This window comes from Juglans regia, chromosome 4, assembly GCF_001411555.2.
Source record: "Juglans regia cultivar Chandler chromosome 4, Walnut 2.0, whole genome shotgun sequence".
Taxonomy (NCBI): domain Eukaryota; kingdom Viridiplantae; phylum Streptophyta; class Magnoliopsida; order Fagales; family Juglandaceae; genus Juglans; species Juglans regia.
The window spans coordinates 33,936,093-33,962,829 of record NC_049904.1 but is presented as its reverse complement, the minus strand read 5'-3'; the positions used below and the strand labels follow the sequence as shown (position 1 = coordinate 33,962,829).

Sequence of the window (26,737 nt, the reverse complement as noted above, 5' to 3'; positions counted from 1 at the left end):
ATCATTCTGCAAACCACGCGTAAAGAAACTTATAAAAAAAAAAATTAGGGATCGAGTTGCTTTAAAATCAAAGTCGAGAACCGATTTTGTATTCAAACCTATTTACCGGAAGAAGTCTCCGAGCAGTGTTTTCTTCCTTTTTATTTTTTTCAACTTGACCTTTTAATTCCCGTCTAGGTTTTGGCCGGAAACTGACTGCGATACACCCCCGAATCCCAAACAGCATCACAATCATTCTCGCCATGCACCATCTTTTTCTACACAACAGCAGCAGCCAACGGATGCCAAGCACTAGTTTGCTTCCTTTCGTGTGGCTTTTAAAATGTCTTTGCAGCGAGTAAATTGCACCCTTTTTTATCAGTAAATCAATAGGTAAATTGCATTTTTGAGTTACATAAATTTGTTTCTAAGACAAGACAGCCTTAGGCAATGTCAATTTCAAAAAGCATCGGAATACACACAATACACAATCAATTTTTTGATAAATTACACATAAAATTACTACTGTCTTCGACGTGATCCAGTGGACAGAGTCGAGGTGTAAAACCAAAAACTGCTCACCTCAAGTACTCAAGTTGCAGAAAAGAGACTAAATCAATATGGGTGATACCGGCCACGCCCACGGCTGCTCTCATTGCTGCGCCTTCCACCACTCGAGCTACCACGGCCACCACTCCTGCCACTCCGGGACTGTGGTGGAGGGGTATGTGGCTGCTGCATACCAGGCTGTTGCCTGTAACAATATATATGAGTTCAACAGCAGGAGACAAAAATCATCTGGGAAAAAAAGTAGGAATAAACATTCCAGTGTAGTGATCAACTCCAATTGGATAAACAGGTGCTAAAACCAAACTGGCAGCCAATGCAGCCAAGTAATGTTAGTTATGGAGAAAGCGAAATAAAAACTGAAGGCATACATCATGAAACAGACTGGGAGCCCAAAATATTCCCACTTACAAGACATATCCAATCCTTCCATCCGGCAAAAGCATTGGCATCATTGCCATGCCAGCAGGAGTTGGTCCCCTACCATAAATCAGTGGCTGCAAGAAATTGGCACCTATATTAGTCTTTTTCAAGTATACGCCTTCATTAGTTTTGGATAACAGATTTAAGGACTAGTATAAGAATCTATTATCTGTTCCAACCAAATTTTACATATATGCATAATCATATGCTCTCTACAGGTCTCATTTCTCCAAAACATGAACCTCACACTCACTGCGTGTCAAATCCTAGACCTCCTAGAAAGACAGGTTAAGTGCCATTAGGCTACAAGGCCGCTGTTCTTCATTTATGTTATCTTTTCATTCTAATTAAATAAGTGGAAAATGGTCATGGTATATTTCTAATTATTAATTAGAATGTCCTTTACATTTTTTCAAGGGGTGAATTGACAAGTAACAAAAGTTAATTAACCATGTATTGGAAAAAGAGAATAGAGAATATTGATGCCCTCCAAATGAAATTATTAGTAAACTCAAGATAACCAAAACCCTTTTTCCCATCTATTTCCAGAAAATAAGCAGAGGTCAGGCGTTTTGGGGAGTGGGCAGAAGCATCTTACTTGTGCAAAGCCAGGAGCACCATACCCAGCACCTACTGCACCATAGGGATTGCCAAGCATGCTGTAACCAACCTGAGGGGGGTAGCTTGGGAGTAAGGTTGACTTCTGCAAACTCGGTAATCCAGAAGACTTCTGATCTGCTTGTGGCTTAGCAAGGGAACACTCCAAATCTTGGCCTGCCAACCCAAGAACCGACAAAGATAGTTAACAATGATACTTCATTATCGAGGATGACAAGACCAGGCACAAGGTGCAAGGAGCAAAAAGTTACCATCGATTTCATATTTCTCAGTATTCTTCAATGCCTTCATGGCACTAGACCTTTCTGCGAAGTGAACAAAACCAAATCTGCTTTTTTCCTGTCCTGCTTTTGCAGGCGGGATAACCACTTTTTTGATCTTTCCATGATGTTCAAACAGCCCTTTCAGACGATCCTGAGTAATGTCTTTTGGTAAATTCTTGACATACACTGCCTTAACCTGTACCAAACAAATTCCTAAAATCATGACTGCACAATCCTTGGAAGTACAAGAATGAGTGCAAACTCTTAATAAAGAAGATGCAAAGCATAGTTTTTGTTCTCTACTAGTGACACACACTCAGTGGATCTTATGCAAAGGATGTCACTGCCCAACCCATTCTTATGGGGGCTTGAGGTGTCATTTGTTCAAGAGCTTATTGCTAACATGATGCGCATGCATATATAGAATTCATGTGGATATCAGAGGGAGTACTTATATACAGTACAAAGTTTATGATAGAATTTCACAACTGTAGATCAGAAGCTTCGTAAGTCAATTTCCCCTTTCTTATTGACATTATAGACACCACGTAAAGAGGATTCAATAATCCATAGATGTTGCATGATATGCCAAACACTAGGGATTGGAAGAGGGCGGGGGGAGGAGGGGGAACATTAGGTATCCAGTGAAGAAAAAGCACGGAACATCTTATTACATAATCAAATAACTACTACATTTACACATATTTCGTTGTGAAAGCACCCACAAAAAAAGTATCATAAAATGGAAGACAGACCTGAGAAGCAGCAGATGATTCTGCATTTTTAGGGTCAGCCCAGCTCACTGTAGGGGCATTGTTTTCAAGCTTAAATGTTGGGCTTGACATCTTCAGTCTCGAGTATTCTGCACATGCATGATTATAATATTCGATGAAAGAAAATCCACGGTTCCGGCTAGAATTCTGTGGGTCCTGTATTGGTCAAGAAGATCTAATGAACAACATTATATAAAGCCATAACTGAAGAATCATAGCAATAGTCTCAAATTACAGATATGGTTATGATAACAATATAACTTAAAATGAGAAAAGGAAACGTGAACAATGATGAACCTAACAAAGTCATGAACCTTCAATAGTTCCACAGAAATGACTCCAGGCCCTATCTCCGTTACAGCCTTCTTCAAATCTTCATCATCCCAATTTCGGGGAACATTGCCAATGAATAACCTATGCTTTGCTTGAGATGTTGAACACTTTATTTTTTTTCCCTGGTAAGAAAGAGGGGTCAACATAAAATTTGATCCTACAATAAGTCGGTCGCTAACTTATCCGGTAAAAAAATCTAGACACTTGAGTTATTTAGAAACTATTCAATTAAAATAACAAAAGTGATAAATGATAAATCTGACAAATGAGTTTCTTTTACAACATGTGAATGCGCAAATCAGTGGAAGCACACCCCTGAATCAATAAGACAAGGCTGAAATTATTCGAAGGAAAACAAGCATTAACCAGACGTGTGCATAAATTACCTTTAGTTCGGAATTATTTAACTCCTCAATGGCCCTAGAAGCAATCTCCTTGGTTCTGAAGGTCACAAAAGCATAACCCTTGGACCCACTTGCATCTTTACCCTTCATCATTCTGACCTATTGTAAGCAAGTATAGATCTAATTAGTTCAACAAAAAGCGCAATCAAGGAATATAGTTTTTTTTATAAGTAGCAAACAAGGAATATTATAACCACAAATATACATTACCTCTGTGACTTCTCCTATAGACCTACAAAACCCCCTCAAATCCTCTTCAAAGGCATCATGTGAAATGCCACCAAGGTAAACTTCAGATCCATGAGGTGGAAGAGCAAGAAGCTCAGCATGCTTTTTTCTGTCATTTTCCTCCTCTGCCTGATCAACCTTCATCTCCTCATCACCATGTGGCCCATTTTCTGCATCAGCTCCTTTGGCAGCCTCCTTATCTCCACCGTCTCCCTCCACCTCCTCTTCTACCTCTTCCTCTTCCTCTTCCTCTTCCTCTTCCTCCACCTCTTCAACTTCTTCCTCTTCCTCTACTTCTTCATACTCAATCTCTTCTTCCATTGTCTCCTCAGGATCATTGTATCCATCAAGGTCCACCTGCTCTTCAGATTCGGTAGGCTTTTCAGATACATCTGGCTTATGAGAGGCTGCAGCACCTGCCCTTGTCCTTGGCATCTTATGTATCTATAAAGAAAGCTTGCAAGGCAACTGTGATGGAAGCGCAGAAGGCACAAGCAATGGCAGAAGAAAGAATACAAATATGGAAAGGTGGACACAACGAGAGGCCAAAAGGAGTTGCAGAGTAAGAATCTCGATCGAATATTTTCCATGAGGAATGGCTCCAAGGAGTTGCAATTTGAATGATTCTCAATTAAGGGATCATAAATAGTAACAAAAGTTAAGAACAGGTAAGAGAGAGTTCTGAATGACAATCACGAGGATAGTGATGCTCAACAGGAGAAAAAACAATGAAGTAGTGACTTTCTCGAAATTTAGATACTGACAGTTGCCCAAAAGCAATGGCCAGTTTATTTGTTTAACTATCTATCTGGAACAATGCATTCAAAAGAAAAGAAAAAGAAAAGGCAAAAGAACAAGGATGAGAAATCGAACATGTACTAGTAATTACAAAGGGATTATTTCTAAAGCAGTAATACAATCAGGAAACAGAAATATACAAGTGAGGTTACATCTACACTTGAAATTCCCAATCAAATACATGTGAGAGAAATGAAAAACAGCAGCCAGGCGGGTTATTAGGTTTGACTAAAACAACTATTCCAGTTCCATACCGCATTTTCCATATAAATGTTAGATTATCTACAATTTGAATCTTGTATTGCCAGTATAACTTATCAAGGCTAATCTTCCATTCATATCTTAGTTGCACTAAAAAAAAATGTTGTAAGGCATGTAAAAGTCCCAAAGAATAAGTGCTTGTTTCTCGGCTTTCAACTGTCAATATGCCAGAATCTTTTATATACCATAGCAAGTCTGGTGCTGCTACATAAATGCATCTAAGATGCCAATGTTGTCTAACGGCAGAAGCAGCATTTTTGGGCAGCCACCATAGATTTTAATGGGCTGAGTTCTCATGGATTCCTTGTATATTTTCCAATTTCTAATTAGGTGATCTTCTTGAATATGTCTTGTGTACTTCGCTTATGCCCTTTTTTTTAATAAAATCTTTGATTACTGATAAAAGGGAAAAAAAAAAGCATAATCGGGGAAAGACACTGGGCCTGGCATACCTATAGATGCAATTTCAACAAAATGCTTTAGACCCATACTCTGTTTATATCATGTCAGGCACCAGAAACCAAACACTGTCAATCAAGGTAACACAGGTAACACTAAGCTGTTAGAGATAACATCAAATCAAGAATGATTATTATCATAAAGAAGTGATTTGATTTTCATAATAATCAAATCAAGATATTTGATTTTCATAAGAATCATGATACTACCTTATCTAATGTCCATGCAATTTTCCTATAAATCAGGACCTATGCTTTATATTCAATCACAATTGTGAATAACAAAGATGTAGCCCATAAAGTTCTTCTCGTTCTTTCTCATTCTCCTTCTATTTTCCATTTCAATTTTTATTATATTTTATTTCTATCACATTCACACGCTCCATTAGAAGCAAAAGCATAATGTTGAAAGGTCTTAAAAGCAAGAAATGTGATTTCAAAGTGCCAATCGAAGATATTTGCCTCTTCATAAGCCTCCATCCACTTTCCAGTTACAAATATAAATTTACTTTTTCAATACCACCACCATCTAGAACCACCAACGAGCTAATAAAACCACCAAGCATTAGAAGGCAACCAAAAAGCAACATTTTTTAGAACTGGGATGAAGAGAATAAAGACTTGAGTTCCATATAGCCTTATAGACACCCATGCACGAACATATATGTATCATGGTTCCTAAGAGACGAAGCAGCAAAAACTAATGCAGGGATACAAAATTACCTGGACACGGAAAATTGAAAAGAAAGTGAAGCCCCTCAACCACCTCGGTCTCTCTCTCTTGCTCAGACGCTTTATGTAACTCGGCTCAGACTGTGCCCTAATTTAATGTTAGTAGAAACACGGAAAGAGAGTGATGGCTTCCGTCCTCGTTGGTTGGTTCCAAGTTCCACGTCATGGACTAGCTACAGAGCCTTTGGGCCTTAAGCTAATAATAATGGGCCATTTTCTTGGGCCAATACTGATCTCGGTTTACAAATCGACAAAAAGAGGACTTTTGGATCACAAATCGACAAAAAGAGGACTTTTGGATCAGTCCAGTTCATGATTTACTGGAATTTATCGCTAAGAAGAAAGTAGTCTTGGGTAATGCAGGTCATAGCAATAACTTGATGCCCAATGATTGATGACTAAAACGGGAAAAAATTATTTTCATTACTCACTATTTATTATTTCACGTTTTACATTTTATAAAAAACACTCTTACACTTTATAAAAAAAAAAAGTTATAAATATAAAATATGATAATTAATAATGACTGATGTATACATTCCTCTTAAAATATGAGTGTTGACTTCGATTCCCTCTCCCACCCTTGAGAGATTCCTTGGTTTCCACTCATCCAGGTAAAATTCACGTAGTAAAAAATATTGATCTTAGAGCATTGCGTAGTGGCCTCGGCAAAGCCATTGCTGGGCTATATTTTAGTCATTTCCCTTAAATGAACAGTAAAAATAGCTAGAATTATTTTCGAAGGTCAAGTCTGTTGAGTTATTGGGCTCAACTAGGGGTGATAAACGGTCCGGTCGGGACCAGACCAAACCGAGACTTAGACAGGTCCGGTCCGGTCCACATTTTAGAAGATCGAAAAGTTTCGATCCAATCCACGGTTCAGGATTTTTTCAGACCGGACCAAACCGAATGAAAAATAAAAAATATATATTTTATATATAATAATTATACAATTAACAATATAAATTTATATATATTATTAATACTTGTTAATATTCTATAAATTAACAATATTTTATATATATATTCATCTAACCTATCACTATTAACAATATAAAATTTTAAATATGTTATTAATACTTGTTAATATTCTATGAATTAACTAATATATAATATCAATTAGTTAATTATATAGTAATTATATAAATTAATAATATAATTTTTATCTAATTTATTATCATTGACTATATAAAATATTTTTTTATTGAGTTTGTTACATAATCCACATTAATAAGTCACTTAATTTTGTATTTTAAATATTTTTTTTATTAATTATTTAAAAAAATAAAAAAAATTAGGCTGGACCGACTAAACCAGTCCGATCCCTTTGAGTGTTCGGTCCGGTCTGGTTTAAAACAATGATGGACTGAAAATATTCGGTCTATTGCCGGACCGGACCGGACAATTTGGAACCCTACCCAATATGCCGGCCATTCAACTTTTTTGCTTATTTTATTTCTTTCGTGTCTTTCTATCTAAGCTCTCCCTGGTAGAACTGGAGCTCTCTAGGTACTATATGTTCTGTTATTATTAGAGAAAAACAAATCAATGAAAAAAATGAATTTTCTAGTCAAATTTTAACTAAAGTATAACTAGTTCACTACTAATAATACTCTGCTCAGAGCGTTTTGCCTGGAATTAATAGATACTTGGACCTGGACTGGCCTCTTTTCAACTATCTGATTCTAAACTACATGTCGAGTCAAAAAGGGATCTGAATTAAAGGTGCCAAGAATACAAAAAGGAAATATTAGCAAGGAGCCTGCTTGGTGCATCTTATTGGGATTGCGTAATGAAAAATTCTACAAATCACACTCTCTTCCGAGTCTCTGACTTTCATTCCACGAACCCATCCCTAGTTCCACCAATTTAAAAATAGGAGAATTTTGAGATATACTGCAGGATCGAATGCAGTGGCTGCTAGTTCAACGTTCGAAACCAAAGGAAAGAGGGCATTTCATCGTCTCATGCTCACAATAAGAGATCTAGCTCAAATAAAGAAAGAATACGTCTAGCTCTCACTCTCCAACTTGTTACAACCGTCCACAAGAATTCTCCTCATATGACCAATTAGCTCTTGCATATGTTCCCTTGAATGAAGTGGCGCTGGATACACGCACGCACAGTCCAAACCACCATTTCTTATTGTGTCAAATATGGCAATTGACGGACCGACACCATGTACTGAAGCACATCCCACAAAATCCTCCAATCCAAGCTGTTGATGCAGTTCATTAGAATCATCAATAACTGGGTCCTCAAACACCGAGATCAAGGCAGTTCTCAAGGATGATGATGGGGTCAAACCAGGATTCTCAATGGCCTTACACATTAGGAAGTTCAGGTCAGACATGTCTGAGAAATGCTTGTTGGAGTTCTTAGCATTTGCAAAGGACATGTAGCATCTATTTGCCAACTCCCATAGTTCTTCTTCACCAGATATGTCATGTGTATTTAGGATGGCAGAATGGTAGAATCCTGTGTGTTACAAATACATTTGTCATTTTACAAATTAATGCAAAACGCCTAATTTATGTTGAGCCAAGACAGGCAAAAAAACCACTTAATAACTCTTTTATTTATGTAATGCAAGGGAGGGTTAGTAATTAGGTTCACCTAGATCTTGACTGCAAAGGACTGGATCAAGAATTGAACGGCAGTCTATGAGAGTTACCACAGCGTACTTCTCCCTCTGATGATCAGGAAGGTTTTTCGAAGCATAAGCTGCAATCAATCCAGCCGCTGCCAAGGCTCCACAAAGTTTAATTTCCCTTGACTTACATTCCTACAAAATTTGTGCCAACATATAAGTACGAGGTCATGGATCAATAATAGGCAAATACGAGTTGCGGGTGATCAAACTTGGAACCCATGGACATGGCTCACAAGCTCAACACTAAAAACGTTGGGGTGTAAAACAGAAGCTAAGGAGTTGCAAATGATCAAAACTTGGAACCTGAATATGTAGTTCACCAACTTAACACTGAAAACTTTTTGCTTAATATACCGATAAAAGGTACGTTGTTGCTTCTGAAAAACTCACTTGGATCATGAATCAAAACTTTTTCAAGAATGTGCGCATGAGTTGAAGAGCTTAATTAAGCATATGGGGCAGGGTGGTTGAACATTTGAATAGCATATGAAGGACCATAGGCACCTATGACAGGCCTAATTATATGAACCCACGAGGTTTAATGCTGCACATACTAGTCCACAACCAGCATGGTCATTAGGTTATTAAATAAGGTCTTTGAGAACACCAAATAGATATTCTAGCCATTTAGCAGTGTTTCTGATATATATACTTCCTGTGTATTCGGATAAACTTTTGAACATTAATACAGTTCCTTCAACTAGTAAATATACATACGTACGTACATATATATATATATAAATTATTTAGAGCGTGACAACCGAGAATGGCACCAGCTGCACAGGTAGCCCTTAGGCCCACACCCTATCTCTGCTGCGAATGGGAAGTGTCAGCCTATGAGCAAAGACAAAAGAGTCCATGTCTCTTGAGTCTGGCTCGTGGCTAAGAACCTGACCCTACTCTGGATCTTTCCTTTTGTATTATATTTTCATATTCCTGCACAATATGGCCTAGGTGATGTCGATGCATCATGACTAACAAAATAAAATCATGATTAAGCAGAATCAATCTCACTATGATCAGAATCCCCTACTATCTAACAATCCAGAAGTATTAAATTCCAACAATTGCTCTCAAAGTGAACAACAGTTAGTTTATCACGTTAATATTTATCCATTCGAACAACCTACAATTAAATCTCAGACGATACATCACACTGGTTAATCTACCGATCATATATATATATCTATATATATATATATATGTATGTAAATATATCACCAGGTTAATCCAATATTCCAATCCAACCCAACCCAACCATGATAAAGACGAATTCCAACAAACTGCGTCAATATGGTTCAGGTAAGAGGCATAAAATATACTTATTTGGTTACCTCATAAACTTAATAACATCTTTCAACCTTGTTAAGCCCAACATTCAAAAACAGGCGAAAACTTAAACAAGTGGCAAAAGGTGATGATAATGTTGCACAAATAAATGACTTACTGCAACAAGCTTCTCAGTGTCAACTGCAGTCATCTGCAGCCTCACCACCTGAGAATATCTAGGCGAATTTGCGTCCCTAAAATCCAAATTTGCCAACCTCAGTGAATTCAAGGAGTACCCAAGCATGTCCACGCCCCGCGCCCAAAAGGGCTTATTAGCTTTGCCTGCTGGGATAAGATCCTCGATTCCCAAATTAACATCTTCTTTGTACCCAAATTCCCTCCCTATATCTTCCCCTTCTCTTCCAGACCCCGTCACGGACCCCAGCAGCTCCCTCAGTACTGACACCGCCGTCGTGCGGTCGCATGCCGACGTGTGCAGCCTGAGCGTCAGGGTCCACTGGGCTTTGCTCAGTGTGTACAGGCTAGCGAAGAGCACGTCCTCGTCGGCGTACGATGGATGGTCAGGATCTTGCCAAGTGTTTTGGTTCAGCTCGTGTTCGAGGATGAGATGGAAGGGATTGACGGAGCAGTGGTGGTCGTTTTGGGTGTGAAGGATGTGGGACGTTGACGAGAGATCCAACGGTCGGATTTGGAGGTGAGGGGTGGGAGGAGTGAGGAAGGAGAAGGTTTTAGTGGAGGTGGTGGTGGTGAAGTGGAGCTTGGAGCGGAGGATAGGCTGGGCATTTTGGAGGTTGTGGAGGGCAGTTTGGATGGTCCAGATATCTGGGGGCTTAGAGAGGAGGAGGGCTAGGACTGTGATGCCGGTACCACTGGGCACGGCTTTGCACCAGCTGTACTCAGTGCCACCGACGGTTCGAGCCTTGGGCTCGACTGCTTCTGGATTGTGGGGGCTCTCATCAGACATGCTATCTAGCCTGCAAACAGAAAGATAAAGAAAAAACACACGTTTGGGCCATACGTCAAAAAAGGATTGATAACTATGAAACCAAACAGAAAGCAAAGAAATTTGTGGACCCAACTATTTTCTAGGTGTTAGTTGGTTGCAATGAATTATTAAAGAACTACTATACTCTCGTTCAGTTATAACTTATACATATAAAATAAAATGAGATAAAAAAAAATACATAAATAATAATGAAATAGTTTTTAAATAATAATAAAATAATTTAAGTTAATATATTTTATAAAATTTTAATAAAGAAAAAAAATTTAAATAAAAATATTATAAATTTAAAATATTATTTTTATTTTGAGATTTGAAAAAATTAAATTATTTTTTATGTTTTATTTTAAAATTTGAGAATATTTTAATGATTAAAAATAAAAAATTTAAAATTAAATAAAATATTAATGGCCCATTTTCCGGTACACTTTTTCGATAAAAATAAGGTGCTGAGGAACAGTACGGTCTTTATGTTACCATGTGGCAAGTCTAACAAGGTAAGGCCCATTTTCCTTTTATTTTTGGGCAGCCGCCATAGAGTTTAATGGCCGAGTTTCCATAACAGGTGTGTACTTGGAATATGCCCCTTTATTTCTCGCTCGCTCCCTCCTGGGCAAGAATGAAAAAAGAAACTCTGGGTAATGAAGTTCGGGCTAAAGGACACACAATGATGCTCAGATTTAATCACATTAATTAGATGATCCCATTCAATGGCCCTTGAAATAATCTCATCTCTAATTAGTTCCCCCTCTCAAGCAATCTCATGTCGTATTGATGAGTGTCGAGTTTTGCTACAAATCGCTATGTTTACATCACACACTCCATACCTATAACTTTTTATAGGATGTGGATGTGTTTTTTATAAAATGTATGAGTATTTTTCACAAGGCGTGAAGTATAGGATGGTGAATAGTGACTAATGAAAAATAATTTTTTTAACATTAAACCTATACATGAACTTACTTATATTTTAAGTTCTGCTCTTCATATGATCCAGAAAGTACTGTTTCCTTTATCCTCTACCATTCCTAGCACCGATTCCCCAACCAATAAAATGACACTCCGTTCATCGATCACCATTTTTGCAGTGGTAATTTCAAATCACAAGTCCAGTTGATTCTGCCAAGTCGTGGTGTCTACCCACAAGAGTCCAGCGACTTAGCTCATCTAGCTTCCCATCATTTAAAAGGAATATTCGTTTAGCCATCAAAACTGTTTCCAACCGATGTGCAATGACCAGTACCTATAAACATATATAGGTCACTCTAATTAGGCACAATATTTGATTCCATGTGAAACTTGCAATTACTTAATTCTAACTAAAAAAATGCATCCAAACGTACATCCCAAACTGAGAGAATTATTCGTTTACTTACTGTACGATTTTGCATCATGCGCTCCACAGCTTGTCTCACCAATAACTCAGACCTACTGTCTAGAGCAGAAGTTGCTTCATCCAATATCAGTATAGCGGGATTTTGATAGAGTGCCCTTGCAAGAGCTAGTCTGCATTTATGAGATGACCCCGTGGTTAACTAACAAATGGAGCTTTTCAAGAGATTCAGCTACACAGCAAAATATCATGATGCTGATTACAGGACTGTGCCTGGTAACCATGTTAAACATTTTATCTGACAATAATTAAATCTAGCTTCATACTAAAAGAAGAGTTCAGACGTAAAGCTTCACCTTTGCTTTTGGCCTCCACTCAAAATTGAGCCCCTTGGTCCAATGTTAGTTTTGTAACCTTCTGGAAGTTTTCTGATAAATTCATCAGCATTTGCAGTTTGTGCTGCATGCTCAACCCTCTCCATGTCAATGCTTGACATCAGATCCCTATACCCAATGTTCTCAGCAACTGTCCCTGAAAACAGTGTCTAATAAAAGCAAACATTATCATGATGACCATTCCAAAAGGTTTCCATAAATTACCATGTGTTCCAATTTTACAAAGTCGCCCATTGCACGAGCATTTTAATAAAACCATTGAATTGGAGCTTTGGACTATGCTTCTTAAGTGAGTATAAAACGAGTATAGAGGGGAAGCCTACTTCCCTATATTAAAGTTTAAACTATCTTCCAAGTTCCAGGTAAGGATCTTGCAACTTGCAACTTGCAAGGTGCATGCCAGTTGTACCCTACAATTAGTATGAAGTAGCCAACCGGCCCGAGACGCATTCATTGACAAAACCGCCATACATAGCAACCAAACAATTCATACTTCTGGTACAACTTATGGGCATCATGAGATAAGAGGCCTTAATTTTTAGGGCATCTAGTGAAGCTCTTACGTGTCGCCTGCCTTCCTCTATTTGTGGGGGCGGGGGGGGAAGGGAAGAATTAAAAGAAGAAAGAGAACAGTCCTCAGTAACTTACTATATCCTGAGAAACCAGACTGACATGTCTCCTCAAACTATCCAACCGGATGTCTTGGATGTTATGGTTATCAATAAGTATACCACCTGTTAACATGTGAAGAACAGATAGTCATTCCCAATTAAAAGAAGCAACTTTTCCAATACCAAGATGAACATTAAAGTTTGCAATTCGTTGTAGTTCAAAAGCCAAACCAGATAAAGGATCATAAAGCCGAAGAAGCAATTTTATAAGGGTAGTCTTTCCTCCTCCAGAAGGCCCAACAAGAGCAATTGTCTCTCCAGCTTTAATATGGAGGTTCACTCCATTCAAAACTAAGGGCACATTATCCCCATATCCAAATGAGATATCACAAAATTTCACCTCCCCTTCTATACAGTCCAAATCAATGGCATCTGTTTTCTCGATCACCTGTATTGAAGCTTACATTTATTTTCTTACCACAGCAAAGCAGATAATAACTAAAATAATAATCACAAATGTAAAAGTAACTAAATAAGAGTATGAAGATATCGGTCCAAAGAGTAATCAACCTTAGATGTACCTTAGAGTTGACCCTGGTCAAATCAAACAGGCGTTCAATAGCAGGTTCTCCTTGCTTCAACTCATTGTATGCTTTCCCCACACCCTGCGTATTTTTTATGTTCAGATTCATAACTTAAGGAAGCTCCTCAATGGCTGAAGCATAATAACAACAAAAAATGCAATTAGAAAAACGGCCGTAGACATTTTCCTTCTTTTTTCTCATCAGAGAAGAATATGCAGACAATAGACTTTTGAACTACATTTATTTTTCCTTTCTTTTCTTTTTGCAAAAGGAACAGGACAATGTTGCCACTATCATGCCAGAATTACTCGAAGAGTACAAGAAAAAAGCATTAAACTTCAAGTCAACTAAAAAACATGCAGATCAGAAACTGGGAACAAACTGACACAAAACAGGAACAGGCTAAAATAACATTAAAAAAGTAGAAAAGAGAGGAAAATTAATTACCTGAATTGGCTCAACTAAAAAAAGCAATGAGGTAATGAATGAAACCATGCTACCGCCATTGAAAGAACCACTTGAAACCATCAGCGAACCAGCACAAAAAACAAACAATGCTCCAAAATATATAATCTGTGTTATCTGAGGAATGAACGCCTTCATTTTCTTCTTTCTCAATTGATCAGATAAGTTGGTATGAGCAAGCCTTTGAAACCTGGCACTTTCACACAGCTCTGAGTTGTTTGCTTTCACAAATAGAATAGCTGGAAGGACCTAAAACGTATATAAACTATATTACATAATTGCACCAGGTTATGTCCAATAGCAAGGAAGATTTAACTACAAACTCCATGAACAAGCGTGAGGAAAGCATAACAGTAGGTGCAACATATATTCAATACTTTTGATACTTTAACAGGAAAATCAAAAGGTGAGAATAATTGTAAAGGAAACCAACCAAACTTTACGATCAAGACAACTTTAAACATTCACGAAGTACCATGGGACATTTCGAGTAGCAGAGAAAAAAACACCTCATTTAAATAGGCTGAGAGGGCAGCAATACTCATTTGTGCCTCGTTAGATATCGTTCTAAGCTTCTCGCCAAGATGGGCAACGAGAAGAGCCATACATGGAATCACCTATAATAAAATGCACGACTCGTGATCATAAGCTTCAAACTGACTAAATAGTCCACTTATTGTTGTTCCTCACCAGTGCCGAAATGATTGAAAGGGCTGGGCTGATCATTAACATCTGCGCCGCCATCGCTGATAATTGCAGAGTACTGGGTACAATGGTCTGTCACGCAAAATCAGAATCTTTCTAGTTGAAATACTAGAGAGAGATACTTATAAAAAAAAAATACTAGAGAGAGATAGTACGGACATCATAGATATACACTCATACAAAAAACAAAAATTCCGGCTGTAATCACAACCTACCTACCACCTTCATATCTGACGTTTCCTTTTTCATTCCAACAAATTCAAGTATCAGAAAGATGACTATACTGAACACCAAGGGAAAAAAGTCACTTCACTCACATTGAGAACAGCATAGACGGTATCGGCGATATCGGCCACCTCAGCGGTGATCCGATACGCGATATCCCCGGCCGAAATGGCGCCGCCATATTCGGAAAATGCCAGGTCCCTCTCCAGAACCCTATCAAAGACGTAGACCCTAAGTCGATACGCAGCGTTCAAGGCGGCGTCCCACAGGAACGCTTGCTGCCAGTAGCTAGCGACGAAGCGGACCAAGACCAGAGCCCCTAAGAAGAAACCCTCGTTCCTCAACCTAAGGGCGTCGACGTAGGTAAGGACGGAGGAGAGTTTCCCGATCTTGGGGACGAGCATGGAGAGGGATAGGATGGAGACGAGGCTGCAGAGCCAGCCGGCAAGGATGGGCGTGCATTGGGAGAGGAGGTAGGGTTGGAGGGAACGGAGGGTGCCGGAGAGGGGGCGAGGTTTATTAGAGGAGGTGGGGTTTAAGGAGGGAAGGTAGGAAGGGAGGTTGAGGGAATAAAGAGGTTTGAGGGAGGGCTTTCTGGGAAAGAGATATAGTTGAGTTGAGGAAGGTTGACGGAATACGTAGGGTATTGGGTTGAGGAGTACTGTAAGAGGTGGCGAAGATGGAGGATTTCGAAGAACGATTCTGGACATTTGCGTTTAGTCTTCTATGTTTATCAGAATTCAGAGGTGAGGTGGGAAAATGAATTTGTTTGTACGAGGAAGAGCAAGCAAAGTACTGTAGCCAGACAGAGAACAAGCAATGACTCACCACGCGTCTCCCTTGTTTGTAATGCTGTGCAGCAAATCTCTCTCCTTTCTATCTCTCCCAATTATAGTTTGTATCCACAACAGACGGTGGCAGAAACTCCATGTTCGACATCAACATCGAAGAAACAAAAGCACCCGAATTTATAATTAAAAAAACAAAAAGCAGAGTATTATGCGGCTATATCATGTTCTATCAACTTCTTCGTTATGCTGTTGTTTCCTTCTTAGTTCGGACGTGCTATTTATAATCAAGTAAAATTAATACACCGTCAGTCACTTCTTTGTTGCTTCTAAATTACCATTCATTTTGTAATTTATTCCTCATTTCAAGATCCAACAGTTCAAGGATTGTGTCGTGTAATCCTAAACTTCAGTGCAGGCTTTCAAGTTGCCCACAACCAAATGGAACTTCAATGTAAAAACAGTTAGAACTTTGTAACTTTTTTCCATTTCAACCAATGGATGCATTACAAGTACACATCTGAACTGGTGAACAAGACTTGTTGATATACATGATGTTTGGTTTACATTGACCGTTGCAGGAACATTCATTTACACAGCTACCGTGCTCGCGATGAAAAAAGCCAGCGGCCTTGCACAGTTCAAAGAACCTTGGATATCTCACCTTTGAAAAGGTATGTAATGACATGTATCTCCATAGTACCAAATTGAGAGCCTATGATGAATTGACATGAAGTCACCAGTGCAGCACCCTCTTAGCTTTTAGTTCCCAGCCTCAAAACCACGGGGACTTGGCCTTGTTGATGCTGAGTCTACGAGCTGCCTCCTTGATCCTGGTCTCCTCTTTCTCCTAGCAGTACCAGGAGGAGCCTAATACATTTATAAAACCCAAACCATCAACTTTTTAATTAAAAGCATACCCAACAGAGTACCAAGGTTGCAAAAGGCCTATCAGCACTCCAGAAACAAATTAGCAATGTTCCATGAAGCTTGTTTAATATAACTACTCATGGTAGAATCAAATATTTTCTATGATATTCATGCCCCAATAATGTCCCAACATTGTGTCTTGCATTGAACATGCGTAATAAGAGAGAATTTATGAATTTCCAGAAGGATATTACCAGCCTGCTTAGCCTATCCTAGTTTGAACAATATCCCGCATCTAGTAACACCAGCGCACCCCAATAATTCTAATAACAAATGTAGAAAGATGGAAACTGAACAGTAGACCACATTCTAACTCAAATCATATGAATTCAATTAAATAACACAAGCACAGTCACAAGTAAGCAAATAAGCAAATAAGGCACCTTTTGGTCAGCTTTGAGCGCCTCCTCAAGATTGCTCAATGCAGGAATGGATCCACCTTCCATTACACCCATCAAATTCTTCATGCGAATGCGCATTTGGAAGAGTTGAGCAACAAGTTGACTCACCTATTTTTCATGTCATAAAAAACATTCCATATAAGGACAGGTAAGATGAAACCAGTTTACCAATCTGCATCAAATAGCAACAATACAAGCCTGCTGCTCCGTTTTCCCAGAATCTTGAGCAACTCTTTCCCTCCTGGCAGGAGATTCTGCCAATAATTCGGGCTTCTCTCTTTCCTCTATAAGTGAAGAAGAGAATCAGAAACAGAAAATAACGAGACAATAGATCTTAGAGCTCCAATCATAACGAGACAATAGATCCACTTTCATTTACCAAATATAATTTTGATATAAAGCAGAGAGATAAAAATACCTGGCGTCATTGCTTCAATCATTGCTTCCATTATCTTTAAACTCTTCTCTGCTTCTCGAATTTGTGCAGGAGTAACCTGATTGCACGCACGTAGGGAAGTTAAATCCAGAGTTGAAGACAATTAATAATCAAGTAGTCATCACAGTTCTGGTTCATTATGAATACTGGAGAATGGCCATAAGCTCAGCTGTCTCATAATGCTTTTCTCAATAGACTCGCTAAGAAGTACAAGAATTGGAGCTCAGGAAATTGTAAAGCAGGAAAAAGATTATGGGAGAGAAATTGGACCCATATGTCATACCATCATTCTACTCAATACACCTACAAGCAAAATTAAATTAGAAAAATAGTGGGAAACTGACTTCATACCTTCCCCATACCAGGGATCATTCCTATAACACGAGTCATGGAGCCCATTCGTGCAACAGCTCGAGTTTGCTTTAAGAAATCATTGAAGTCAAATTTTGCACTCATTATCTTCTTTTGCAGCTCTTCAGCATCTTCTTGTCGCATCTAGGCAGACAATGTAATGAAAAACTCATAAAAATATTTCCTTTTTTGTGGCCTCCCAAGTCCACAACTCATCAAAATATTTGTTACTTCCATATAATAAAACTTACAACTTCTTGTGCCTTCTCCACAAAGGAGAGGACATCTCCCATTCCTAAGATTCTTCCTGCCATACGGTTAGGGTAGAAAGGTTCAAGATCCTCCATACGCTCTCCCCGCCCTACAAGTTTGATTGGTTTTCCTGATACCTATCATCATTTGTATTACAAAAATAAAATATAAGATTTTCATTAGTGAAAGCAGTTTAACAGGAAGATAATTACTTGAAAGCCGCAACAAAAAAATCAAAATAAAAAAAATCATGTAAAAATGATACTAATATAGTAACAATATTCCACCACTCCAATAGTCAAAGAAGCAACGTAGATATCCTTTCTGTTCTGTTTAGAGGAAACAAGACATAATTTTAACAGATTTTCAAATGGCACATTGAAATGCAACATACAATCTCAAAGAAGCAGTTGATAATAGAAGTTTTAGAAACTTTCTATACATCTGGGAAAAGGGCCACAGTGAACTAACAGATAACACCTATAATTTAGGAGAAGCAAGTCCGCATGGGGTTGTGTGTTGAAGAGAAAGAGAGGGTGGGAGGTACGGGAGGGGAGGTGTTGCACGCACTCAACAGTCAACTGGATTTTCATGAAGTGGGTCGGACAGGTCCAACAATGTAGGAGAAAAAACTAGATTTCGGTTTGGAACAGATTGCACAGCCTTATTCCGTTCTTGGGCTCACCATAACACATTTATTTTATCATAGCTAAACCTTATTTTCCAAACTGCCCCTAAAACTCACACCTAATTTCCATACAATAGTACCTCATATCAAACATAACCTGAACAGTCGGCATGGTTAATTTCAGTTTTTGCTCGTGTGCGTATATGCTTCAGGATTTTCAAATGAATAGAACTAACTTCAAAGGCATTTGAGCTAATTTGGGCGGGGGCGATTTCAATGGGCTTTATGTCCATGAACTTCTTTTTACAGTTGAGAACCCTAGTTAGGTATTACTTATGTATACGTTACTTGGCTATACCTATTATTATGAATAAAACTTCTTGATTACCTAAAAAAGGCATTTGAGCTAACATTAACATATCAATGGCATTGAAAGCATCACCAATAATGAAAAAAGCTTACAGGAAAGAGCTATAACGAGTTCTATGTTGAGGAAGAAATTCATTTGAAATTAAATTATAGGACAATACGGCAAACCTCTTTGACGCTCAAAGCTGCTCCACCTCTAGAATCCCCATCCAGCTTTGTCAAAATGGCTCCAGTTATCCCGATCTCTAGATTAAATGTTGTCACCAAGGCTGTAAACTCAAATAAAAAGAGAGTGAGAGTCAAGTTTTGGAGAATACAATCACTAAACATTAAATCAAAACAAGGGCATGAAATCAACAACAGTGTGATCCAAATCAATAACTCTGACCTTAGAGCTTATAATCACACATGTATGATTTAGCTCAATACAATACGACTGCTTTCATAATTGCTATGTCATATGTAGACAACTAATATATTAACCCGGGACTTTTTTCATTATCAATGAGTAAAACAAGATTTTCACCACCTGCAGCTTCTTGTCCCGTCATTGCATCAACAACAAGCAAAACTTCTGTGGGATTCAACGCCCGCTTCACTTCTTTCAACTCATCCATCATTGCTTTGTTAATCTGTTAATAAAGGATCAACAACATATGAGTAGTAAACCAGTCAATGTTATCATTACTAACTTAGAATTTTCTAACAAATCATTTCAAACAACAGATAAGAAGTGCCACCTGAAGCCTTCCAGCAGTATCCACTATGACTACATCTATTTTTTTCTTTATGGCCTCTTCTAAACCTTGCTTGGCTATGTCTGAAGGTTTAACGTCAGTCCCTGATGTATAAACAGGCACATCCACCTGTCACATGCAATAACAGGATGTGAGAATGAATTGAATAATCCTAATAAAGGATTAAGTTTGGAGAAAAACATCAGATTAGAAAAATGACCAGAGAACAAACCAAAACTCTCTCAAAATTGCAACTTAGATGTAGAGCGATACAATCCACTTTGTTATACTCTTATTTGATATTTCTTCTATTTGTAGACAAACAATGAAAAGTACCCAATTTGTTATATCAAAATGCTAATCATTTCCTACACTTCCTCTTCTCATACAATATTCTAGTCTTGCTCATAGTTGTTTCTGCTTGAATTTTGGACCTTTAGATTGCATCAACTTGATTAGAGACATCATTCTTCATTTTTTCACCTTCAGATTTTCAGAGCGCCCTCTCTACTAATAACAATAATTAATATCGCCATGTACATCAGAAAGTTTACAACTTGAAGGAATTCATGTGAACAGCATGATTGCAAGCATAATAGATGATTGAAATGATAATGCTGCTCAGGACTTCATTGACAATAAAAAAGTACCAATACCTGTTCACCCAAAATAACAAGTTGGTCAATAGCAGCTGGTCTGTACACATCTCCAGCAACCAGCATGCAACTCTTCCCCTGTAGTCAATGTTATGTCACTAGTGTCAGCAAGGTTTGGCAACAAACTAGACTAGTCTACTAACAATTATTCTATACACCAAACCTACATAGAAAAGGGGGCTTCTCGAAACAGACCTGTTTCTTCAGATAATAAGCCAGTTTTGCACAAACAGTTGTTTTTCCAACTCCTTGCAGACCTGCTAATAAAATTACAGTGGGACCAGATTTTGCAAAAACTAATTCAGATACCTCCCCACCCATCAATTTCACGAGCTCATCGTGAACAATCTGCAAGAAACAGAAAGTAAATATTCTTTATTAGTTATTATAGCACCAGTAATATTCAATAGAGATTAAAAAGTCTAGAGATGGCCAACTTTTTTCTTGCTTTCACATTACACCCTCAACTTCATTAATGACAGAATAAAGGTTTTCTTATGGGAGCTGTATTATCTCGTGTATGTGTGTGTGTGTAATATTTATATCAAGAGTAAGAACCAAACAGGAGAAAGATGAAATCAAAGAACAAAGTACTATGTCAACCAGTGATAAATGTTCTGCGAATCTACAACAGCAAACATTGAGAATATGCAATCAGCAGTCACCAAAAGGCATATAAATCTGTGAAAGTTAATAACAGCATTATTCGACCAGAGTCCTACCTAGAGTATCTTAAAGCAGGCTAAACAACAATTCTATGTAATGAATATAAGGTTTTTAAGTTTACTTAAGGATTTGATAAAATCAAAAGGATGCAATCTTTGCAACGGAGTGTTTAGATAACATATATCTATACCTACCTTAACCAGCTGCTGATCCGGTTTCACACCTCGAATCAGCCCAACACCAACAGCTTGCTCACTGACAGCTTGCACAAATCGTCGTGCAACAAGAAGACTTACCTGTCAACGGAACAGGTAATCACTATTCCATTTACGATGGCTACATTTAGACTCGAACATAACAACACATATAGAGAGGCTCACTTACATCTGCTTCCAAAAGAGCTCTTCTAATATCTCTCATTGGCTCCACTATATTCTCCTTGGTCAAAACCTCTGAAGTGAAGAGAATTGAACCAATAAGAAATGGAACTGATCAAATAAGGAGAACAGCTAGACAAGAACAAAATAAGTTATAGCCATGTGCCTATGTGTATATTCACCTCTTTATATCATGAAGTTGCACTTTTTCCTTTTTTTCTTTTTTCTCGAGAAATCACAAGACCATGATTGATCAACTTATGTTTTTGGAGTGACCATGTCCCACAGCGAGTAGAAACAATAAACTTAGATGGTTGATAAAAGAAAAGGCAAAGTGATGCGAACCTTCTCCTTTGAGCTTATTCCAGGCCGCCTCAAGACCGCTCGTGAGCTGCCCAAACATCTCAGCTCTCACAACAACACCGCGCAGGCCTGTTCCCAGAGTAAGACTCTTCGAGTTCACCCAACCCCAAACTTCTCTCTGTAGAAAAATATAAAACTCAATTCACTACACACTGAAGACCCGATACAGTAAACAAAAAGACTACTTGAGATCGGAATGTGAACGCCATTGCGAATTTTTTACTGATTATGATGACTTACAGTAAACAAGTTCCTGGAAGAGATCGAGGTGGAATTGTTTGAACCGGTCCAACTCGAGCGAAACCGACTCGTTTTCCTAGCGTCGGTGGTCGAAATGCCGAGGCTCCAGCTTCGTGTGTTCGTCGAGAAGGAGTGAGAAACTGCAGAGAAGTGGCTGGAAGCAACGGTCGAGAAATGCACAGCCTCCATCGCCCAGAGCCGTGAAGGATGTCAAGCTCCCTTCTTGTTTCTGGGCGTGAACAGTGGGCTTTATCCACTGAAAACACTCGGGAGATTTCGGTTGGCTGATTGGCTCTATCTATCTATCTATCTATGGTTAAAATTGTTTTTTTTTTTTTTTTAAAAGCTAAAATTGCTTATTATTCACTATGGTTAAAATTCCCAATATTTCTTTTTTCGTAATTCTCTTTTTTAAATCATTTATTAGAATGATCTTTTTTCATAATTAATTTAAAAAAATTAATTTATTAATAGATGAAATCATAAGAATAATTTATTTTAATCATCTAAAAAGCGTACACAAATATCATATTCTAGTTTTTTTATTAAGAAAAATTTTAAAAAAATTTATATTTTATATTTTAATTTTAAAATTTTCAATTTATTAAAAAATAATATTTATACTTATAATTTTACACGATAATCATATATGTTTACATGTCAATTATTGAAATAATGAAAATTTTAAAATTAAAATTAAAATATAAAAAATTGATAAAATAAAATGAATATCCATTACGTGTAATATTATAGGTACGTATAACTCTTTTATTCTTTTGAAAATTTAGATTTTGATTAAGGAATAAAGAAAATTAGACAACTAGATTATTTGAATCGAATAATCCAAAAAATTATATGAAATCATTTTTCTTATTTAATAACACCTAGTTCAAACTTTGAATGTCTCCCAAATTACCCAAAAATGCCATCATTTTTACATACACAAACGTCATGCATATCATGCTGATGAACGTTCTGTCGTTTGCTGGTGTCTTGCACGAACGACCCAACGGCCATTAGATTCAATTTCAACCGACTTCCGTTCAGTGCAAGGACTACGGAGGATAAAAGGTGTCGTTTAGTCGGTTAACTCCGAATATGACAGTCCCCCAGTCCCTTGTCTCTCGCACAACGAAACTACTGAACCTCCGAAGCACCAAAACCACGGGCGCAAGCACAGTCACAACCAACCCATGGAACGCTCACCTAAGAGAAATGGCAAATCAACGCCAATTCGTCCATGCCCTCACCCTCTACCGCCAAATGCTCCGCTCTGGCGACTCACCCGATGTCTTCACCTTCCCTTTCGTTCTCAAATCCTGCGCCGCCCTCTCTCTCCCAATCTCCGGCGCACAGCTCCACTGCCACGTTATCAAAACCGGGTGCAAACACGAACCCTTCGTGCAATCTTCATTGATTTCGATGTACGCCAGATGCTCCTCTGTTCAGTATGCACGCAAAGTGTTCGATGAAAACGGTGAATCAAGTAATCGAACTGATTGTTACAATGCTCTGATATCTGGATATACGTTTAACTCGAGATTTCATGATGGGTTCGCGTTGTTTCGTAAGATGAGGGAGGCAGGTGTCTCGGTTAATTCAGTTACGATGTTGGGGCTAGTACCTTTGTGTACGCTTCCCGAGCATTGGTGTCTTGGGTTGTGTCTTCACGGTTGCTGTGTTAAGTTTGGGTTGGACACTCAAAGCTCTGTAGCAAACTGTTTGCTGACAATGTATGTGAAATGTGGGGCAATTGATTATGCGCTAGAGTTGTTCAATGCGATGTCTAATAAGGATTTAATTACTTGGAATGCAATGATTTCTGGGTATGCTCAAAATGGGTTGGCTACCCAGGTTTTGGACCTTTATCATAAGATGAAGTTGAGTGACGTTCATCCTGACCCTGTGACATTTGTTGGGGTTCTCTCATCTTGCACATACCTTGGTGCCCAAAAGTTTGGTACTGAGGTAGACCGTCGGATACAGAGCAGTGGATTCAGCTCCAACCCTTTTTTGTGCAATGCCCTGATTAACATGTATGCTAGATGTGGTAATTTGGAAAAGGCTCGCAGTATATTTGACCATTTGCGTGAGAAAAGTGTAGTTTCATGGACAGCCATCATAGGTGGGTATGGAATGCATGGACATGGAGAAATTGCAGTGCAGCTCTTTGATGAAATGGTTAGGACAGGAATTAGACCCGATAAAGCAGCTTTTGTGAGTGTTTTGTCCGCGTGTAGTCATGCTGGACTAACTGATAAAGGCTTGGATTATTTTGCTGCAATGGAGATGAATTATGGGTTGCAGCCAGAACCAATGCACTACTCTTGTGTGGTGGATCTTTTAGGCCGGGCAGGTCGACTTATGGAAGCTAAGGAGCTTATTGAGTCGATGCAGGTGAAGCCTGATGGTCCAGTTTGGGGGGCCCTTTTGGGTGCCTGTAAAATTCATAAAAATGTACAGCTAGCAGAATTGGCTTTTGAACAAGTCATGGAGCTCGATCCTACGAATATCGGTTATTATGTTTTGTTATCAAATATATACTGTGAAGCGGAGAATTTGGAGGGAGTCTTAAAGGTTCGGGCAATGATGAGAAAGCGAAAGCTCAAAAAGGACCCTGGCTATAGCTATGTTGAATATGAAGGGAGAGTTCACCTTTTCTTGGCTGGGGATAGAACTCATCCTCAAACAGAGGAGATATATAGAATGATGGATGACTTGGAAAATCTAGTAAAGGAACTTGGTGGGTTTTATAAGAATGATCGAGAAAGAAGAAATGAAGAACTTATGAGTGGCATGGGAGTGCACAGTGAAAAGCTTGCAATTGCATTTGGGCTCTTAAATACTCGACCAGGGACAGAGATTGTTGTGATAAAGAACCTGAGGATCTGTGAAAATTGTCACCAGTTTATAAAGTTGGTTAGCAAGATCGTGGATAGGCAGTTTGTTGTTAGAGATGCAACTCGTTTCCATCATTTCAAGAACGGGACCTGTTCTTGCAAAGATTATTGGTGAAACCTTTCAGAATAAAAAAGCCCTAGTGAAAGAGAAAAACGCCAAAAATGTCTAAAAATGATGACCATAATGCATGGCTACGGCATACGGGTCAAGACTGATTCAAGCTTTCAAATGTAAAAAATGGAAAAAGAATATTGAAAATTCTTGCGATTGCAGAGAATTTATGAAGGTGGTTGGCTGCCAAGCAATATTTGCTCAAATTTCCTGCTGAACGGCTGCAGAACAAAGCCACGAAGAAAGCTAAGTTGATACAAGTATTTAGAAGCTGATAACAAGATCTTAATTCTTTGTGATTGGATGTTAACACAGATTCAAAGAGGAAGCACAAGCAAGATTGCACCCTATAGTAGCAGTGGATGGGTTACGTTTGAACAAATAACATTCACTGGGACCGAGAAAATTCACCATTTTCACTTAATTGTATTTGCTTATCCTATCTTTTAAACGCTTGCAAGAGACATGATAGATAGTCAAGCGGCTATCCTAGCTTGAACAAAAATGTTGGTTTGAGCGATGATGCGAGAATGAGTAGGTCAGAGAGAGTGAGAATTATCAGCTCAAATGCTTCAGGGCTCAAGGTTTGTTTAGATGCTTTACAGGATATATTATCGATGAAGCACTTTAAGCATGTGTTCTAGAAAACATTCTACTGGCATTGTATGGGCGCATTGCTGATGAAAAAGAATGTAAAGTTTTACCTTCAACTTGCTTTCAAATCACATACTTTAGAATCCAGGGTCAGAGAGGTTAGTCAAGCCACCTATTGCTACGACGAATGTAAAGCTTTGAAATTTACAATTAAAGTCTGCCTAGAGTTCAGTCAAGATACCTCAGAATCACTATGCCCAGGAAGACGAATGCCCCTTTCCATGGCAGCAGTCCTAAACCGAATCGTAAAGGTCTTAAAAGGTGCAGCAGAGAATCCCTTCCCCAAGGCTTTTACATATGCCTCCTGAAAGTGTGACACATAACTTCAATAAACCGCAAAGTTTTTGTTTATTGAGTAATTAAAATCTCATAGTTCAATCATTCTTTTTCGAGTTTATAAGAAAATATAGGCAGTCATACCTAGTTTAATCAAGGTGAAACTTCTACTGAGGATCCAATATTAATCTGTCTATAATTTCTACTAGACTTACCGATAGATTGAATGAGTGTATTCACTATTATTTATTATTTTATTATCATTTTTCATCTACTTTTCACTACTATTCAGTATTATTCAATATTCTTTTATTACTTTTTTACTACTAACAAATTCGGAAAACTTATTTTATCATTTCATAATAAATTCGGATCCTTTATTCAATAAATATATGAAAACCGGATAAAAACGAGAGAAATATTGTTCAGTTTTTTCATTCCAATTACACGATTTGTCAAATTTTAAGTGGCTTTTTATTGTAAGTGATTAGCTTATTAAA

At 38.2% G+C, this 26,737-nt stretch overlaps 5 protein-coding genes across 10 annotated transcripts; 1 reads left to right on the top strand and 4 right to left on the bottom strand.

Moving 5' to 3' along the window:
* Positions 1 to 343: 343 nt before the first annotated feature.
* Positions 344 to 5,972, bottom strand: LOC108983439 (heterogeneous nuclear ribonucleoprotein Q). Of its 5 annotated transcripts, none has more exons than XM_035689745.1 (10): positions 5,829 to 5,932; positions 5,100 to 5,174; positions 3,571 to 4,396; positions 3,343 to 3,459; positions 2,938 to 3,078; positions 2,606 to 2,779; positions 1,839 to 2,046; positions 1,568 to 1,743; positions 958 to 1,043; positions 344 to 733 (listed from the first exon to the last, which is right to left on the bottom strand). In XM_035689745.1, the coding sequence occupies exons 3-10, from the start codon at positions 4,021 to 4,023 to the stop codon at positions 595 to 597; spliced, it is 1,494 nt and encodes a 497-aa protein (XP_035545638.1). In that variant the 5' UTR covers positions 4,024 to 4,396; positions 5,100 to 5,174; positions 5,829 to 5,932; the 3' UTR covers positions 344 to 594. The 5 variants fall into 5 exon arrangements, with proteins under 5 accessions (XP_035545638.1, XP_035545639.1, XP_018810616.2 ...); XM_035689746.1 differs by having other exon boundaries at positions 3,571 to 4,032; XM_018955071.2 differs by lacking the exon at positions 5,100 to 5,174 and having other exon boundaries at positions 5,829 to 5,935.
* A 1,613-nt stretch (positions 5,973 to 7,585) lies between these two features.
* LOC108983438 lies at positions 7,586 to 11,827 on the bottom strand. Of its 2 annotated transcripts, XM_035689017.1 has the most exons (4): positions 11,747 to 11,827; positions 9,938 to 10,754; positions 8,454 to 8,622; positions 7,586 to 8,315 (listed from the first exon to the last, which is right to left on the bottom strand). In XM_035689017.1, exons 2-4 carry the CDS (start codon positions 10,742 to 10,744, stop codon positions 7,849 to 7,851), a joined length of 1,443 nt encoding a protein of 480 aa, XP_035544910.1. In that variant the 5' UTR covers positions 10,745 to 10,754; positions 11,747 to 11,827; the 3' UTR covers positions 7,586 to 7,848. The 2 variants fall into 2 exon arrangements, with proteins under 2 accessions (XP_035544910.1, XP_018810614.1); XM_018955069.2 differs by lacking the exon at positions 11,747 to 11,827 and having other exon boundaries at positions 9,938 to 10,805.
* Positions 11,694 to 16,345, bottom strand: LOC108983436 (ABC transporter B family member 29, chloroplastic). Its single transcript, XM_018955066.2, has 10 exons — positions 15,194 to 16,345; positions 14,862 to 14,948; positions 14,681 to 14,788; positions 14,154 to 14,420; positions 13,704 to 13,787; positions 13,354 to 13,570; positions 13,160 to 13,245; positions 12,473 to 12,660; positions 12,160 to 12,289; positions 11,694 to 12,026 (listed from the first exon to the last, which is right to left on the bottom strand). Exons 1-10 carry the CDS (start codon positions 15,809 to 15,811, stop codon positions 11,880 to 11,882), a joined length of 1,932 nt encoding a protein of 643 aa, XP_018810611.2. The 5' UTR covers positions 15,812 to 16,345; the 3' UTR covers positions 11,694 to 11,879.
* On the bottom strand, positions 16,345 to 22,573 carry LOC108983437 (signal recognition particle 54 kDa protein, chloroplastic-like). The gene is made up of 15 exons (XM_018955067.2): positions 22,296 to 22,573; positions 22,038 to 22,173; positions 21,700 to 21,767; positions 21,510 to 21,611; positions 20,845 to 20,997; positions 20,650 to 20,727; positions 19,997 to 20,122; positions 19,786 to 19,888; positions 19,425 to 19,525; positions 18,259 to 18,396; positions 18,008 to 18,151; positions 17,639 to 17,714; positions 17,419 to 17,504; positions 17,203 to 17,328; positions 16,345 to 16,759 (listed from the first exon to the last, which is right to left on the bottom strand). Exons 1-15 carry the CDS (start codon positions 22,482 to 22,484, stop codon positions 16,652 to 16,654), a joined length of 1,734 nt encoding a protein of 577 aa, XP_018810612.2. The 5' UTR covers positions 22,485 to 22,573; the 3' UTR covers positions 16,345 to 16,651.
* Positions 22,574 to 23,367: 794 nt separating this feature from the next.
* Positions 23,368 to 26,017, top strand: LOC109019083 (putative pentatricopeptide repeat-containing protein At3g11460, mitochondrial). The gene has a single exon (XM_019001306.2). The coding sequence runs from the start codon at positions 23,394 to 23,396 to the stop codon at positions 25,308 to 25,310; it is 1,917 nt and encodes a 638-aa protein (XP_018856851.1). The 5' UTR covers positions 23,368 to 23,393; the 3' UTR covers positions 25,311 to 26,017.
* Positions 26,018 to 26,737: the final 720 nt, after the last annotated feature.

Coding starts and splice junctions, on each gene's coding strand:
- LOC108983439 (XM_018955070.2), bottom strand. CDS start 4,023: ATGCCAAGGACAAGGGCAGGTGCTGCAGCCTCTCATAAGCCAGATGTA. Junction 3,079..3,342: donor TAAATAATTCCGAACTAAAG/GTAATTTATGCA, acceptor CTTTCTTACCAG/GGAAAAAAAATAAAGTGTTC. Junction 2,047..2,605: donor AATCATCTGCTGCTTCTCAG/GTCTGTCTTCCA, acceptor TGTTTGGTACAG/GTTAAGGCAGTGTATGTCAA.
- LOC108983438 (XM_035689017.1), bottom strand. CDS start 10,744: ATGTCTGATGAGAGCCCCCACAATCCAGAAGCAGTCGAGCCCAAGGCT. Junction 8,623..9,937: donor ACACTGAGAAGCTTGTTGCA/GTAAGTCATTTA, acceptor CAAATTTTGTAG/GAATGTAAGTCAAGGGAAAT. Junction 8,316..8,453: donor CCTTTGCAGTCAAGATCTAG/GTGAACCTAATT, acceptor TGTAACACACAG/GATTCTACCATTCTGCCATC.
- LOC108983436 (XM_018955066.2), bottom strand. CDS start 15,811: ATGTCCAGAATCGTTCTTCGAAATCCTCCATCTTCGCCACCTCTTACA. Junction 13,571..13,703: donor TGACCAGGGTCAACTCTAAG/GTACATCTAAGG, acceptor GCTTCAATACAG/GTGATCGAGAAAACAGATGC. Junction 12,290..12,472: donor AGTGGAGGCCAAAAGCAAAG/GTGAAGCTTTAC, acceptor TCATAAATGCAG/ACTAGCTCTTGCAAGGGCAC.
- LOC108983437 (XM_018955067.2), bottom strand. CDS start 22,484: ATGGAGGCTGTGCATTTCTCGACCGTTGCTTCCAGCCACTTCTCTGCA. Junction 21,612..21,699: donor GAGCTCTTTTGGAAGCAGAT/GTAAGTGAGCCT, acceptor TTCCGTTGACAG/GTAAGTCTTCTTGTTGCACG. Junction 20,998..21,509: donor CGGATCAGCAGCTGGTTAAG/GTAGGTATAGAT, acceptor TGTTTCTTGCAG/ATTGTTCACGATGAGCTCGT.
- LOC109019083 (XM_019001306.2), top strand. CDS start 23,394: ATGACAGTCCCCCAGTCCCTTGTCTCTCGCACAACGAAACTACTGAAC.